Below are 15,007 nucleotides of genomic sequence, written 5' to 3'. Positions count from 1 at the left end.
TGGAATCATCTAGGATCTGTCTTACCTCTGTAAGTCTGTGGCAGCTGTATCTGTGACATGAGATACAAAATTTACTTTTTCTCTAGTTATACATGCATAACTTTCAACTGTAATACGTTTCAGTTCAACTGAATGTCTCATTTAACCATGTTATGTTTACTAGTTCATAAACTAGTGAAATTACGCTTTCAATTCTGTTCACTTACTATAAATTCACTTTCATATAAATATTTATGAAATACTGCAAAATAACTTTGGGATCTTAATGAAGGAAAAAGAACCTCTGTGAAGAAGTAGTAAGAAATACAGATGATTATTTATCAAATGTAATAATGGCTAAAAGCTACATTGAAGAGAAAAAAAATGATTTGGATGCAGCTATGAAGATAGCAAGAGAGTTAAAATCAGCACCTTCTCTAAGGACATATTGTGACCTGAATCAGGTAATTTTAATAGTTCATAATGTGAATTATTTCTGTGGTAGTTTATTTTACATACTCTGGAATATGATATTTAAGACATAACAAGAATTTGTTTTTTAGATTATCCTAACTTGTATTGGCATCAATTTAGAATTCTTAGGTATTTGAATTCTAAGACAAACATTAATAAATCTGTTTAGCTTTTTATTGTTATGATTTAGGGAAATGGTGCAGTAAGGTCTTTATAACACGTGATCTGAGAGCAAGTAGGATGACAGTGAGTCAAAAGTTGTTGTTTCTAGGACACTTGAATAAAAAATGAGGACAAATAAGAGTAACAAATTAAATGGAACTCTCTTTTCATAAAGAATTTAGGTATTAGTGTCAACTCTTGATTTAAAAACTTCTCAAGATCCCATTCAGGTTTTTCTCTCGGCCCCCTCCCCCCTTAAATGTGAGGTCAGGATACAAGTTGTTTCAGCTATGTCCTGTCATCTAATCATGTGCCTGGAGGTCAGGGCTGGGCAAAAATAGAAACATGTTTCTTATGAGATCTTTTGGCAGGACGGGGTTAACCATCAATCTTCTTTACTAATTTCTCCCTTGCTCCCTTAGATCCTTTGAATCCTCATGGCCTCATTTCCCGTAGGTAATCAGATGTTTGGACTGAACTGAGGTATAAAAATAGAAGTCATTGGTTTACCTGCCTCCAAAGTCTCTAACTTTAAATGAAAGGAGAAGAGTTTGCCACCATCTTACTCCCTCCAACTGTAATTCTAAAGACAATAATAGTCGTTTCCTGTGTATTACACGTACATTAGAAAATGAAAAAAGGTAGTAAGATTTGGTCTTTACCCTAGTTAGCTTCATTAGGAAGTTGGGGCAAAAAAAAGAGAGAAACATTTGAGGATAGCATTGCAGATACGAAATGAATCTGATCAGAATTTTCTCTGATCATGTAGCTATATCCTATTTATTAACTAGTGTCTTTTGTTGTTGTTATCTGTTAATACATACCTCCAAAAGATTTTAAATTCCTTTAGGGGAAAAAGTCATAAACACTTATTTGCATCCCTTCCTTTGCGTGCCTAAAAATCAAACTTTGAACGCATTAATTAGTAAAATACCTAAAGAGTATAGTTTTCCTTCTAAAATCTTACTCTGTTTCAACAGTATTTATAACAAGAGGAAATTCACATGAGCGCCACTTCTCTTTTGATTCTAGATTATCCGGACTTTGAAGTTAACATGTAAGAGTGAATTGTCACAAGTTAGCTCTTTAAAACTAAGGAACTCTCCCAGGTAAATAAGTTATAATTCAGGAGAATATAACAATTAAGTATAAAAATGTATTACAGCCTAGACTTATTAAAATAGCAAGCAATTATAAATTGAAAATTTGGGTCATAAATGTTTCCCGAGTTAGCAGCCAAATGAAAATTAGTGTAATTTATGATAAATTGGAAAGTTATTTAAATGTTCTTTTAGAGTTTTTAATGTCTGCAGCTGATTTTTATTTAGAGGGAGTAATAAACTTGTATTAGAACATTTGCTTACATGCTAAGTGTTTTATTTTAGGTTGAATATGAATTGCAGTGAGATCATCTGCATGTTCAACAATATGGGAAAGATTGAATTTGAGGACTCAAGAAAGTAAGTTATTTATAAAAATGGGAACATGCCATTGTGTCTGACATGGCCTAAGAGACAGAAAAATTGATGTTTAGTGTAGTATGATTCATAAGCTGAAAAACAACATAAAGGGCAAAATAGTTTCTATCAGTTAAATTCTGTGTAAAATATTTAAGAACTAAAAGACCTAGAAGGGATCAGTATTCAGTGATACGTGTCAAAGTTATCTTTGAGATTCATTCATTCCGCCAGTATTGACCACTGGTTTTATACCAGGCACCAACACCCTACGTATTGAGATATATGCAGAGAAGTTACAATAAGCAGAGGATGACGCATGTAAACAATAAAGTAGTTTACAATAAAGTAAACAATAAAGTAAACAATAATTGCTATGATAGTAGTAGATGCAGAATTTAGTGGAGATGCCAAGGAAGGAAATAGTCAGTTCTTCTGGAGGTAGCAGGGGACTTGGAAAGAGGAGATATTTTCCCTCATCTGTGAAAAATGAGTAGCAATTGGAAAGGAGGACAAGAAGGAGGTAGGCATCTTAGCAAGAAGAAATGTATGGGCAGTGAGATAACGTACTACATTCAGGGAACTGCGTATATAACTCCATATGGCAGAGGATACATAGAGGCTAACTCCTGAAGGTTTTGGTGTTTGAACTTTATTTTCTAGACCTGTGCTATCCAGTATGGTAGCCATTCACCATGTGTGGCCGCTTAAATTTAAGCATAAATTAATTAAAACTAAATAGAATGAAAAATTCAGTTCCTCAGGTGCATTAGCCACATTTCAAGTGCTCAGTAACCACATGTGGCTACCGTATTGCACAGTGCAGCACATTTTCATCATCGCAGAAAATTCTGTTGGACAGCACAGCTGTAGACAATAGAAAACCACTAAAAGATTTTCAGCTTAAAAGTAAAAATAATTAGGTTAAAAATTTAAAGGATAAATCTGGTGGCCATTTAGAGGATTATTTGGAAGAATGTGAGGCTGGAGGCTGAAGGGTCAGTTAGGCTATTGTATCAGTAGTCTCAGCAAATGATGAGAAACCAAACGTGGATAGTAACACTGGAGAGGAATAGATTATGACAAATGCTAAATAGGGAAATTTGATGGAACTTAGTAATAGTTTGAGTGTGAGGAATGAGGAAAAGGGAAATGTCATCAGTGATTTACAGGTCTGGCTTTGGTGATTAAGTTGATGGATTGTGGTATTATTCACCAAGATTGGGAATACAGGGAGGAAAGAAGTTGGGAGAGGGAAGATAGTGGACATGTTGAGTTACGGTTTACCAGATGTCTGGGGAGAAATGTCCAGAGGGTACTTGGCTAAATGTGCTAGAATTTAAGAAGAGATGTTGGACTTTATTCTAGTTTTAGGATTAGTCAGAGTAGATGGTTTAGAAACCCCCCAAAAGAAAATAAGTTCATTTACTTGCAGATGGTATGTCTCCCAGGGAAATTGTCCCCCAAGAAGCGTCACAGTCATTACCTTAGGAAACTAATCAGAGTCCGGCCCAGTTTTATAAGCTCAGTAGCAGACATGAGCAGATCCACTCTAAGCCAGGTAAACTCATAAGCTGAGTTCACAAAACTGATGTATAGTCAGAATGCCAGTTTATTAACTTAAGGGGCAAATATAATTGCCACAGGGACTAGAATAGTTATATTGGCATTCTTTTCCAATGTCCAGATAGAGACGAGAAGCCAAATTATTGGAAGTTGCTTTGTTTGTGGTCTTGTTTGGAATAAAGGGAATAAGATTAATCAAATAGCTTAACAGCAGTAGGCCTAGACAGGCTGCTACTTTCCTTGCCACCACAAGGAAGACCTTGCTAGAGGACTAGAGTACCAGTCCTTTGGCTCAAGTCATCTTCCCTCAAATATGGAACACTGCCCCATATTTGCCTCTGTGACTTTACTTTTTGTGCTTCTGTGGATAATCATCATCCTTTCTTTTTTTTTTTTTTTTTTGGTGAGGAAAATTGTCCCTGAGCTAACATCTCTGCAAATCTTCCTCTGTTTTTTGTATGTGGGACGCCTCCACAGCATGGCTTGATGAGTGGTGTGTAGGTCCACACCTGGGATCCAAACCTGCGAACCCTGGGCTGCCAAAGCAGAGCGTGCGAACTTAACCCTTATGCTACTCGGCTGGTCCCTCATCATCCTTTCTAATCAGTAGATTCTTCTGGAGAGTTTCATAAGCTGAATATGGTTATTATCAAATATTTTTAATAACCAAAAGCTATTCTGTTTCTTGAAGAGTCTGTGTTGATCTTGTCTTGATTTTATATTTAACTCAGAGTAGTCTTTTAAATTTTTTCCCAGTTTTTAGGGAAAGTTTCCTTGTAACCTGCCTCTATTGATTACAGGTGGTAATTATTATTTTTTTTTTTGAGAAAGATTGGCTCTCTGCTAACATCTGTTGCCAATCTTCCTCTTTTTTTTTTCTTTTTTCTCCCCAAAGCCCCAGTACCTAGTTGTGTATGATAGCTGTATAGTTGTGGCTTTTCTATGTGCGATGCTGCCTCAGCATGGCTTGATGAGCGGTCAGCAGGTCCGCGACTGGCATCTGAACTGGGGAACCCCAGGGCACTGAAGCCGAAAGCATGAACCCAACCGCTGCGCCACCGGGCCAGCCCCAACAGGTGGTAAACAGTGGGTTTGCCCAGTGAGAGCAGGTATTGAAGTAGGTCAAGGACAGTACCCTGGAAAAATATTAAATATTAAGACAGGGAAAGGGTAACTTGCAAAAAAGCAACTGAGAAGGAGCAGGCAGAGATTAAAAGACAAACAGGAGCGAGTGGTGTTCTAGAAGTCAAAGGAGAGGTTTATGAGACTGGAGATGGTTGACGGTGTTAAATGTCTCAGTAAGGTCAGATAACAGTTGTTATAAAAAGAAATGTTTAGATTGCGAAGTTGTATATGTATCCTCAGAAGGTGTTTGGACCTTTATTCAACGTGTATTAGTTTTACTTGAGTTAAATGCATACCCTCTGTTGGAAGAGATAGATATGATGTCATTACAGAATTCAGTTAGCTTTGTTGGTTCTTATTTCTAAAATGGCTTCTTAAATGATGATCTGTGAAGAAGCTAAATCCATCCTGAGTTAACTAAAATACAAGCTTTTTGAGGCTTTATCAAAGAAATGAGATTGAATTTCCTTTTTTGGGGGGGGGGAGCCGGAGATTGTCCCTGAGCTAACATCAAGCTAACATCAGTGCCAGTCTTCCTCTATTTTGTATGTGGGATGCTGCCAAAACATGACTTGATGAGTGGTATGTAGGTCCACACCAGGGATCGGAACCCGCAAACCCCAGGCTGCCAAAGTGGTGTGCGCAAACTTAACCACTACGCCACCGGGCTGGCCCCTCCTTGATAGAATTTCTGTACTTGTAGATTTGTAGCCTAAATCTGTGTCAATATATGAAGAAGAAAATATGGAGTAAAACGAATAAATAACCAGCTGTGGATTAGTAACTATTGAGTATTCATACCCAGAGGATTTGGACTAATAGTGATTTTTAGCCTAGCCAGAGGTTTCTAGTGATTTGCTCAGGATTGTACCCTTCACTGTTTACTGCACTTTATTCTTAAGCCAGTGAATTAAAAGAAGGAATAATCTTAACATAATTTAAAATCTAAGCCAAATCAAAATGACTTCTTTTTGATTTGCACCTATATCTGCTGTCCTTTTAGGATCAGATCATTGTGACATGACTGTATCAAGTTCTTTCTTCAGCTTCTCATTGATTATACCTCTTGTTGACTTTTTAAAACCACTGGGCTTGCTTGGGGTTGGGAATGAGCAGAAGTTTCTTTTTTGGGTAATAGAAATGTTCTAAAATTAGATTGTGGTGATGGTTGTACAACTCTGTAAATTTAGTAAAAATTATTGAATTTTATGGTATGTAAATTATACATCAATAAAGCTGTTTAAAAGGTACCCCTGGGGCACCTATACAACTTGAACCTTTTGTATGTATCACAGTGTTAACTGTCATGTGGAAAGGAAATGGCTTGAAAGTGAATATAAAAAATTTATGGAATGATTTATAGTAGCTGTACGCCTCTATATTTTTAAACAGATGTGATCCCCAAGAAAATGAAATTGGACAGAATGTTCAAAAGAAATATAAAAAGGAATTTTTTTGTTGTGATACATACCCATCACTAGAAAGGAAAAAGGTTGACTTGCCTGTCCTAACTAATGAAGCCCCACCAACTCCTTTGCAACGGAAAACCAACTATGTGCGTTTAGAAGCAAAAAACACCCAGCCACAGAAAGAAGTTGTTGCAACAACGTCCTCTAAAACCATTGCTGCTCTCCCTCAGGTGGGATCTAGCCCTGATGTGATAATTGAAGAAATTATTGAAGAAAACCTGGAAAGTGAGTGAAAAACAAAAGCAAGGAAATAATATATCATGTCTGTAGTTAGAAACAAAATCAGTACCTTTTTGTCCCTATACTTGACAGAAGCATGTTGCTGTTATCTTACACCTCATTATGAGTTAACACCTGTTGATTCCATGCCCCCACTTTCACATTTTCCAAAGTTAGGATAATTTTTATTTTTAATGCAATAATATAGCTAAGCTCTGAGATGTAAATTTAATATTTGGTTTAAATTTAAAATTTGGTTTTTAGCGTTCCACGTATAAACCTTGTATAAAAGATGAAAATATAAATAAATGAGAGAGATTTGTAGAAGCAGTTTGATAACTTCGACCTTAAATTTGAGAACAGCTTCTCTTGAATCTTTGTTCTGAGATATAATCTGTTATAAAATGAACTGTCATGAGTATAATAGCATCTATTTTGTAACATTTAAATATATCATAACTGTTTGATTAGGTTTCCCATGTTGGTATTCTCACCATTAACATGAGAGTGAGATACTACTGTGTGTAGTTATACAGTACTGTCAGTCTTCTTTAGGACCATTTTCAAGATCCACTTTGGTTTTCTCCCCTACTCCCCATCTGTTTCATTGGCTCTCCAGAATGATGTTTTGAATACAAAAAAAGGACATGCTGTTTTCTCTCATTTCCGCTGTATTATCATCACTGATATCTCAGAGTTAAGAAACGTATCATGACTTTACTTACTAATACAAGGGGTCTTGCCATTCCAGTATTTTGCCAATTCAAACACAGGTTTTTAAACAACAGTGTGCCGTTGTCAACTTAATAAAATTAGTACAATTGCCTTTATTTCCTATTTTGATGAAGCATGCATCACAGATTATCTTGTGGAGACACCTAGATATCCACAAAAGCCTCTTCAGAAAAAATCGCCTGTTCCTTTTGGATCAAAAGCAGGTACTTTAACAACTCTGAAGTTGATGTAGTAGAGTTTGCTGTGTGTATAGTAACTTTTGTGTAGCGTGAGGCAGTGAGTAAAATGGATTTTACTGATAACTAGAACTTATTCCTTTTTAATGTTAAAAGTTTTGGCTGTTATTGGCAAAAATATTTCTGAAATTTATAGCACTTCTCTCAGCTGTCTCCCCAGTTACACATACTTATCTTTTTACCCCATCCTCATTATGGGTATTATTCTTCGTGATATATTTTGGATAGTTACAATGATCCATTTGTTCAATTTTTATCATCTGTCTGTGCTTGGATATCTCCAATTCCATTCCTCCTAGTGTTTGTTTTGTTTTTTTTGTGTGTTTTTTTGCTGAGGAAGATTCACTCTGAGCTAACATCATTGTATGTGGGATGCCACCACAGCATGGCTGCCAATGAGCGGTGTAGGTCCGCGCCCAGGAACTGAACCTGGACCACTGAAGCAGAGCGTTCCAAACTTAACCACTATGTCACCGGGCCAGCCCCGCTCCTGGTCTTTGTTTTTTTAAACATTTTTAGTAGATAAAACACCTACATTGTTCAAAATTAAATATATATATTAAAATACCCTGTGAAACTTTTCCCCTAACCTGTTCCATCCATTCTCTCCCACACTTCCAGAGTTTGTTTATGCATATAGAAATATACATTATTTTTCTGTTTTTTTGTTTTTTTCCACAAACACAAACATACCCTACACACTGTTCTGTTCTTTTAATTCCTTTCTTAGCATTGTATTCTGGAGATCTTTTCATATCAGTAGAAACACTTGGTTTATTTACTATTATATACAAAAAATTTCTCACTTTTACTCCACCCTACCCCTCCCTCCACCAAAACACTCACATCTTCCCCCAAATGCTGCCCGGTATGTTGTCTCTGCTCACACGTTTTTTCACACCTCTCTAACCTGATAAGATTTGGGATTTGAGTGTTGTAATACAGTAGAGTTAAGGCATAAACTCTTGACTGTAGAATCTAACTACCACATGAGTTGCAATTCCACTTATTTAACATATTTTGCAAGTAAAATGAAATATTTGCAGTTCAGATTGCTAAAAAAATCGTTGTTGAAAGTGAGATCTATTTATCAGTCTAGTTATTATTTTGGGTTTGGACTCTTGTGGGGCCTAAGTATTCTAGAGTTTGCAATGCCATGAGACACTTAGAGGATATTACATTCAGTTTTTGTGAATTCTTTCCTAACTTATGGTTTATTATGCGGTTTAAATATTCTTATCCAGGTTCTCCAGAGCTAGTTTTTGTGAGCCATGTAATACATCCTTGCCACTTCTACATTCGGAAGTATTCGCAAATAAAAGATGCAACAGTACTGGAAAAGGAGGTGAATCAGTTTTGCAGTAAGAGTTCACACCTTGATCCTTCAGACATTTTGGAGCTAGGTAACGAAATATTACTCCAAGTTAAAAATATCAAGTTTATTTAAATATTGTAATATTTGGCCAAACCATATAGAATTTTTATAATACATATTTGTACACCAAGCATAAAAGTTTTGGAGTTATTTAACATAAGTTAAATTTTATTTAGGTAGCTTAGCTAAATATTAAAATTGATCTTTGAGTAAGATATACACAAAAACTCCATTACGGAGTAAGGTGAGTTATTTTTTAAATTACAAAACCCGTGACAGGTTATGTAGTTTGCCCCCTAGTCTCCAGGGAAAAGTGTTCCTCTCAGTTGCTTCCTCGTAGTGTGTACAGTCCTTGCTGTCCACATGTGAATGTTGAGGATATCATTGGACACGTAAATGAGATGCAGGCACATGGTGGCACCCATTTACTAGGGCCACATGGAGGGCAGTTGGTACACTGAATCAGTCCATCTAATTCTAAGTGTATGTAATCTGCCATAATTTAGGCTTTCATTACAAATATTTTCCTTTTAACAGTTAAGTAAATTTGATTATATTTTGTATTAAGATGAAGCTATGATTTGTGTGATTTATAGAGCATTTTTCTCGTTCTGTTAATAGCAATCAATGTCCATATGTAACTAATACCAAAAAGTATTATCTGTTTAGCCTTATGTAGTAGTTCTTTAGAAGTGTGATTAACTCTCAGCTCGTCTACGTAGTTTATCGGAAGACTAGGAACATCATGTACTTCTGAAAATGAGTAATAATTTTAAAAGTTAAAAAATAATGTTTAAATTATGAGTATCCAAGAGGATGGAAATGTAATGTTAAACTTAATTTTTATGGCTGCAAATAATTCTCCAAAATTTAATACCCAGAAGGGCTCAGTTTAGATTCAGAAAATGTTCTAAGAAAGCTGAAAAGTCATCCTTTGTTTTAAGTTGTCAAGGATAATTATTTAAAGTAAATATATGTGATTTAAATACTCATTTATATTTTGAGAAATTAGTGATAAGGGAAGAAATGTGGTATGATGCTTTAGGAGAGTATTCTCTTGTTCCCTTTGCCTACTGGTGTTCTTCATTATAAAGAACAACAAATGGCTTCAACAGTCTTTTATCTTATCTGTTGCAAAAAAGAATGGTTTAATAGCATATAGTTTAAAACTAAGAGTACTGGTTATGTGGTATATCAGCATAAGAGAAAGGTTGATGACAATCTGAAGGCCAAACAAATGTTTTGGTAGAACTTAAAATTAAAAGGCTGTCCTGATGTACCTCCCAGCTATCCTGTTTTTATTAGCATATACAGAGGGGATTATACAGTATCCCTCTGTATATAATCAGTGAACAAGTCTTGCCAAATTTATCTCTGATGTGTAGCTTGGTTGTTAAGAGGATGGGCTCTAAGACTACCTGGATTCTCCTCCTACCTCTTCTAAGTAGCCATGTGGCCCAGGCTAGGTTTCCATCCTTTCTTTGCCTAGCACCTATGTGATGGAAGCACCATCTCCATAGGGTTATTATGGGGAATAGGTGAATTCAAACATAAAAATCTGAGAACATTGCCAAGCTCATAGTCACATTCAAATTCAGGCCTCTTTCTTCTTTGATCTTTTTTTCCTGGTTATTAATTTGTAATTCATCTGATTCTTCCTAAGGTCTTCCTCTGCAGCTAGGTCCTTGGTTCATCTTCCCCTTCTCTGAATTCCACTGTATATTAATTTCTTAATTTTGGCATTTCATACTCTGCCTTTCTTTGTTTCTTTGCTCTCATTCCCCATACCAAGAGAAGGTAATTGTTTCTTCTTTTATGCTACCAAAGTATTTTACAAATTTCAGTATACATGTATGTGTACATGTATGTATGTACATGAGGATAGAAGGTATTTATTATTGTAAGTACAGTGTGTTATAGTCATTTATTTGCCTGTCTCTTTTCCTTTTGTGAGCTTTTTGACGGCAGGACGGTCTCATTGATTTTTGTTGTAGTTCATAAAACATAGATTAATAAGTAACTTAGTATTCTTTGTTTTTACCTCCTCATTTAGCTCATAAGTTTCTGTATGACAGAAACCATCATAATATACCATCTTTATCCTTCTCATAGCACTTGATACAGTACTATATTATCAGTAAATAAATGAATTAAGACTTCTTAGCGTGGAACTAGTGTACATGTTTGTAAATTAGAGCTTATTAGGCATTTTTCTCCGTAATGATTTGTAATTTTGGTAATGATTTGTCTCCCTCATTTAGGTGCAAGAGTATTTGTCAACAGTATTGAAAATGGAATGTGGTGTCGAGGAACTATCACTGAATTAATTCCAGTAGAAAGTGAAAATATTAGAAAACTTTGTAGTCCAACCAAATTCTCAGTCCGTGAAGTTGCGCTAATACAAATATTCATGGTAGATTTTGGAAATTCTGAAGTTCTAATTGTTGCAGGGTATGATATTTTATAATTATTTTGTGTTCCTGGCCTGCTTAGAAACATTTGTGACTGGGGGAGAATAGTAAAGAATAAAAGAAATTGGGAAGGAATAGAGAGGAGTAATTTATCATTCTTCACTTCCAAGGCATACACTTTTTATTTTGCTCTAATTTGTCTTACTAATTACTAAATTAGTAAAGTATTACCATTTATCAGTGTTACTAGATGGGGAGCTTGGACAAGGAGCTTTTTGATATATCCAAACTTAAGTACTCTTCTATGTTACTTTCAAAGCAGGGAAAGATGCACAAAAATAGTTCTTTTAAATAAAGTGTTATGGTTAGCTGCAGGGTGATTGAGTGAAAGACCAGCTCAGGGCTGGTCTTCTATAATTTTATAATTTTTATATATAATTCTATACATATATAGTATATATATCTATTATATTAATATAGTTATATATAATTTCTATAATTTTATTAATGCATGTTAAAGTGGCATAGCTTCTAACTCTAGGTATTCAAAATGTTTCCCTCAGTCTTCTAGGAAAATAAAACAAACTGAAAATGTGTCTGTAGTAAGGACCAGTATTAACTATAGCATGGTCATGTTATTTAATGGTCATAGCTTTATAAGTAAATAGATTTCTATTTGGGGTGCCATTATGCCCTTTAATTTTAAACTGAATAGATATATGAAAGACAATTCAGATAGAGGCAGTTGAGATTTAATTTTTTAGAAAGAAACAGTGTGCTTAGAAAAGCTAGATTAAATCTATATAGTAAGATAGTATGAATTAGATTATAACTTTTTAGAAGATTTAACTTGAGAGTATTTTTAAAAATTCATACTTTTCATAGGGGAAAGCAAGTTCGAGTTTGAAGCATTATTTTCAATAAATATTGCTTAAATTCTTCCTAGAGTTGGTGATACCCATGTGAGAGCAGAACACATTGCTGAGCAGCATATAGTACTAAATGACTTATGTCTGGTTCTGAGAAAGCCTGAAGCCATTGAAGGGCTGCTGAAAGACATCCAGCCATTAGCACAGCCATGCTCATTGAAAGACATTGTTCCACAGAATTCAGTAAGTGAGAGTTAAATTATTTCTTCTTTGGGGCCTAAATATTCCAATTTTAGCTACGTGTTGCAGATCACATTGCTGAGTGTAGCTTCAAGGCACCAGTTCTTTTGGTAAATACATTTTGCATAATAAACTATTGGTGCCAATAAAAAAGGAAATGAACTTCAGTTTCCACAAGTGGAAACATTCATAATGGGAAATTAAGTTGAATAAGCATATATGTACATAATGATGGGTGAAATATCCAAGTAAACCACCAAATTTTGGAATCAAATAAGTATGGAGAGAAAAACAAATTTAAAATATGGTGTGGTGTGTGTTTCTATACATTTCTTCACTATTTCCATGGCACTTTGTTCATTACTTATTGCCCATATTGTATTCTGCATTGTATTATTAGAGTATCTATTCCTCAGCAAGTTTGAAAACTCCTAGGAGACAGGAATTGTATGTAAGAATATATATTAAGCAGTTATGTTATAAAGTCTATGAAAGCAGGCGTCTGTCTTTGATTATCATTGTATTCCCGTTGTATTCCCAGCACTTAGCAGATCATCTAGCACATAGGCATTCAACAAATATTTGAAAGAAGGAATGAATAAATAAAAAAGTGAAAGGAAACACACAACAATATTAGCACTGTATTTTCCTCAAAATGTTAGTTTTTTTTTTTAATTTTGTCTTTTATACTTTTTTGCATTTTCTATTCTGAGTAGGCTTTGCTTTTATACTCATAAAATCTTTATAAAGATGTTTTATTTTTTGTTTTTTGGAAATGTATAGTTTTGACCCTTGAAATTTACTATAGATAGGGGTACTTAAAGGTTCAAAGACCAACTTAAAAAAATCTTTTTTGAGTGGGTAAATATTTTAATTTTATTTATTTATTTTTTTGGTGAGGAAGACGAGCCCTGAGCTGACATCTATTGCCAATCCTCCTCCTTTTTCTCCCTTTTTCTCACCAAAGCCCCAGTAGATAGTTGTACGTCATAGTTGCACATCCTTCTAGTTGCTGTATGTGGGACGCGGCCTCAACATGGCCGGACAAGCGGTGCATCGGTGCGCGCCCGGGATCCAAACCCCGGGCCGCCAGCAGCGGAGCGCGCGCACTTAACCGCTAAGCCACGGGGCCAGCTCGATATTTTTCTTTATTGTTTAAGCATATACCTCATATATTACTAGTAATGGAAGCTAAGTTAACTGATGATGATTATAAATATCTTGATTGTATTACATGACTTCCATTATACTTTTAAAATTACCTTTGAATTTTCATGAAGTGGAAAATTCATGTGTAATACTTACTTTAAAATCTTCATATTAACATTCAGAAGTGAAACTAAATCCTCAAGTGCAACAGCTTATGGGTACCTTGAGACTGTGTTTATAAAATCGACTTATGATCCATACATTGTGCATATGTAAAGACTGCCCTTGGGTTTGTGGTCCTCAGTACTTCTAATGTCTCTGGTTGGTTCAGTGCCTTTGCTCAAATTTGCAGACTTTAGTTGGTGTAAAGCTAAATCCAGAGCATTGTACCATTAGAGCTGATTATAATTACTCAGTACATTGGAATTTTACTTTTTCCACAGAATGAAGGCTGGGGAGAAGAAGCTAAAGTAGAATTTTTGAAAATGGTAAATAACAAGGCTGTTTTAATGAAAGTTTTTAGAGAAGAAGACGGTGTGCTTATTGTAGATCTGCAGAAACCACCAGCAAATAAAATAAGCAGTGATATGCCTGTGTCTCTTAGGGATGCCTTAGTTTTTATGGAACTGGCAAGGTTGGTAACTTACTAAAGCTTAAATATTTTTTGAAATTATAACTATAAATTGGAATAGCAGATTTTTCTTTTAAAAACTATGAGCTCTAAAGTGAACCTCAGTATACTCTAAGAGGTTAAAAATACTGCTGTCAAAGAGTTTTCTAAGTAAGGTTGTCTGTGAAAACTGCATTCATATAGTTTGATTTAAGGAAATAAGGGAATTAAGGTAGCTCAAAATAGAAACTATTTGTAGATACTGAACATTTTTTAGACTCTTGATAACTTTATAAGCAGCTCCACTAGGATTTCAAGAATTACAGTTTTAACAATTCTTTTTTTTTTTTTTTTTTAATTTATTTTCCCTCCAAAGCCCCAGTAGATAGTTGTATGTCATAGCTGCACATTCTTCTAGTTGCTGTATGTGGGACACGGCCTCAGCATGGCCGGAGAAGCAGTGCGTCGGTGCGTGCCCGGGATCCGAACCCGGGCCGCCAGCAGCGGAGCGCGCGCACTTAACCGCTGAGCCACGGGGCCGGCCCAGTTTTAACAATTCTTGACTTAAATTTTCTAACCTTTGGAATAAGTTCATGATCACCACTGTATATTTCATGTATGAATCTAGAATAGATACTTCAAATTTCTTTCCTCCCTCATCTCTGATGAACAAAGTAAAATGACTAAGGAACCACAGAAATAGTGGAAGATACTAACGTTCTGTTCTGAGTGATTACACAACTCTAGAAGTGACCAAAGTAGGTTCCATTCTGAAAAAATAAAAGTAGAGTCTTGGAGCTGGAAGGAACCACAGAGACCCCTCCACTGGCCTTACTGAGTGCTACCATAGACCATGGTTATCAATTCAACCGAAAGAGTAGAAACTTTGAAATCTGAGTAGAACATACAGGTCCAACACTGATTTGAAGGT

The 15,007-nt window shown here is 35.4% G+C and overlaps 1 protein-coding gene across 3 annotated transcripts in view; it reads left to right on the top strand.

Moving 5' to 3' along the window:
* Positions 1-15,007, top strand: part of RNF17 (ring finger protein 17) — a 126,400-nt gene that overhangs the window by 32,159 nt on the left and 79,234 nt on the right. For all 3 annotated transcript variants that reach the window (XM_004435233.3, XM_087436359.1, XM_087436358.1), the window contains exons 7-14: positions 272-443; positions 1,648-1,724; positions 2,001-2,075; positions 6,156-6,457; positions 8,667-8,825; positions 11,059-11,248; positions 12,155-12,320; positions 13,910-14,100. In XM_004435233.3, the coding sequence (XP_004435290.1) occupies positions 272-443; positions 1,648-1,724; positions 2,001-2,075; positions 6,156-6,457; positions 8,667-8,825; positions 11,059-11,248; positions 12,155-12,320; positions 13,910-14,100 (1,332 nt within the window). The remainder of the gene's footprint in view (positions 1-271; positions 444-1,647; positions 1,725-2,000; positions 2,076-6,155; positions 6,458-8,666; positions 8,826-11,058; positions 11,249-12,154; positions 12,321-13,909; positions 14,101-15,007) is intronic.

The sequence above is a fragment of the Ceratotherium simum genome, chromosome 10 (genome assembly GCF_057802395.1).
Source record: "Ceratotherium simum simum isolate JZ-2026a chromosome 10, ASM5780239v1, whole genome shotgun sequence".
Classification (NCBI taxonomy): domain Eukaryota; kingdom Metazoa; phylum Chordata; class Mammalia; order Perissodactyla; family Rhinocerotidae; genus Ceratotherium; species Ceratotherium simum.
This window is presented reverse-complemented; position numbering and strand designations above follow the sequence as displayed.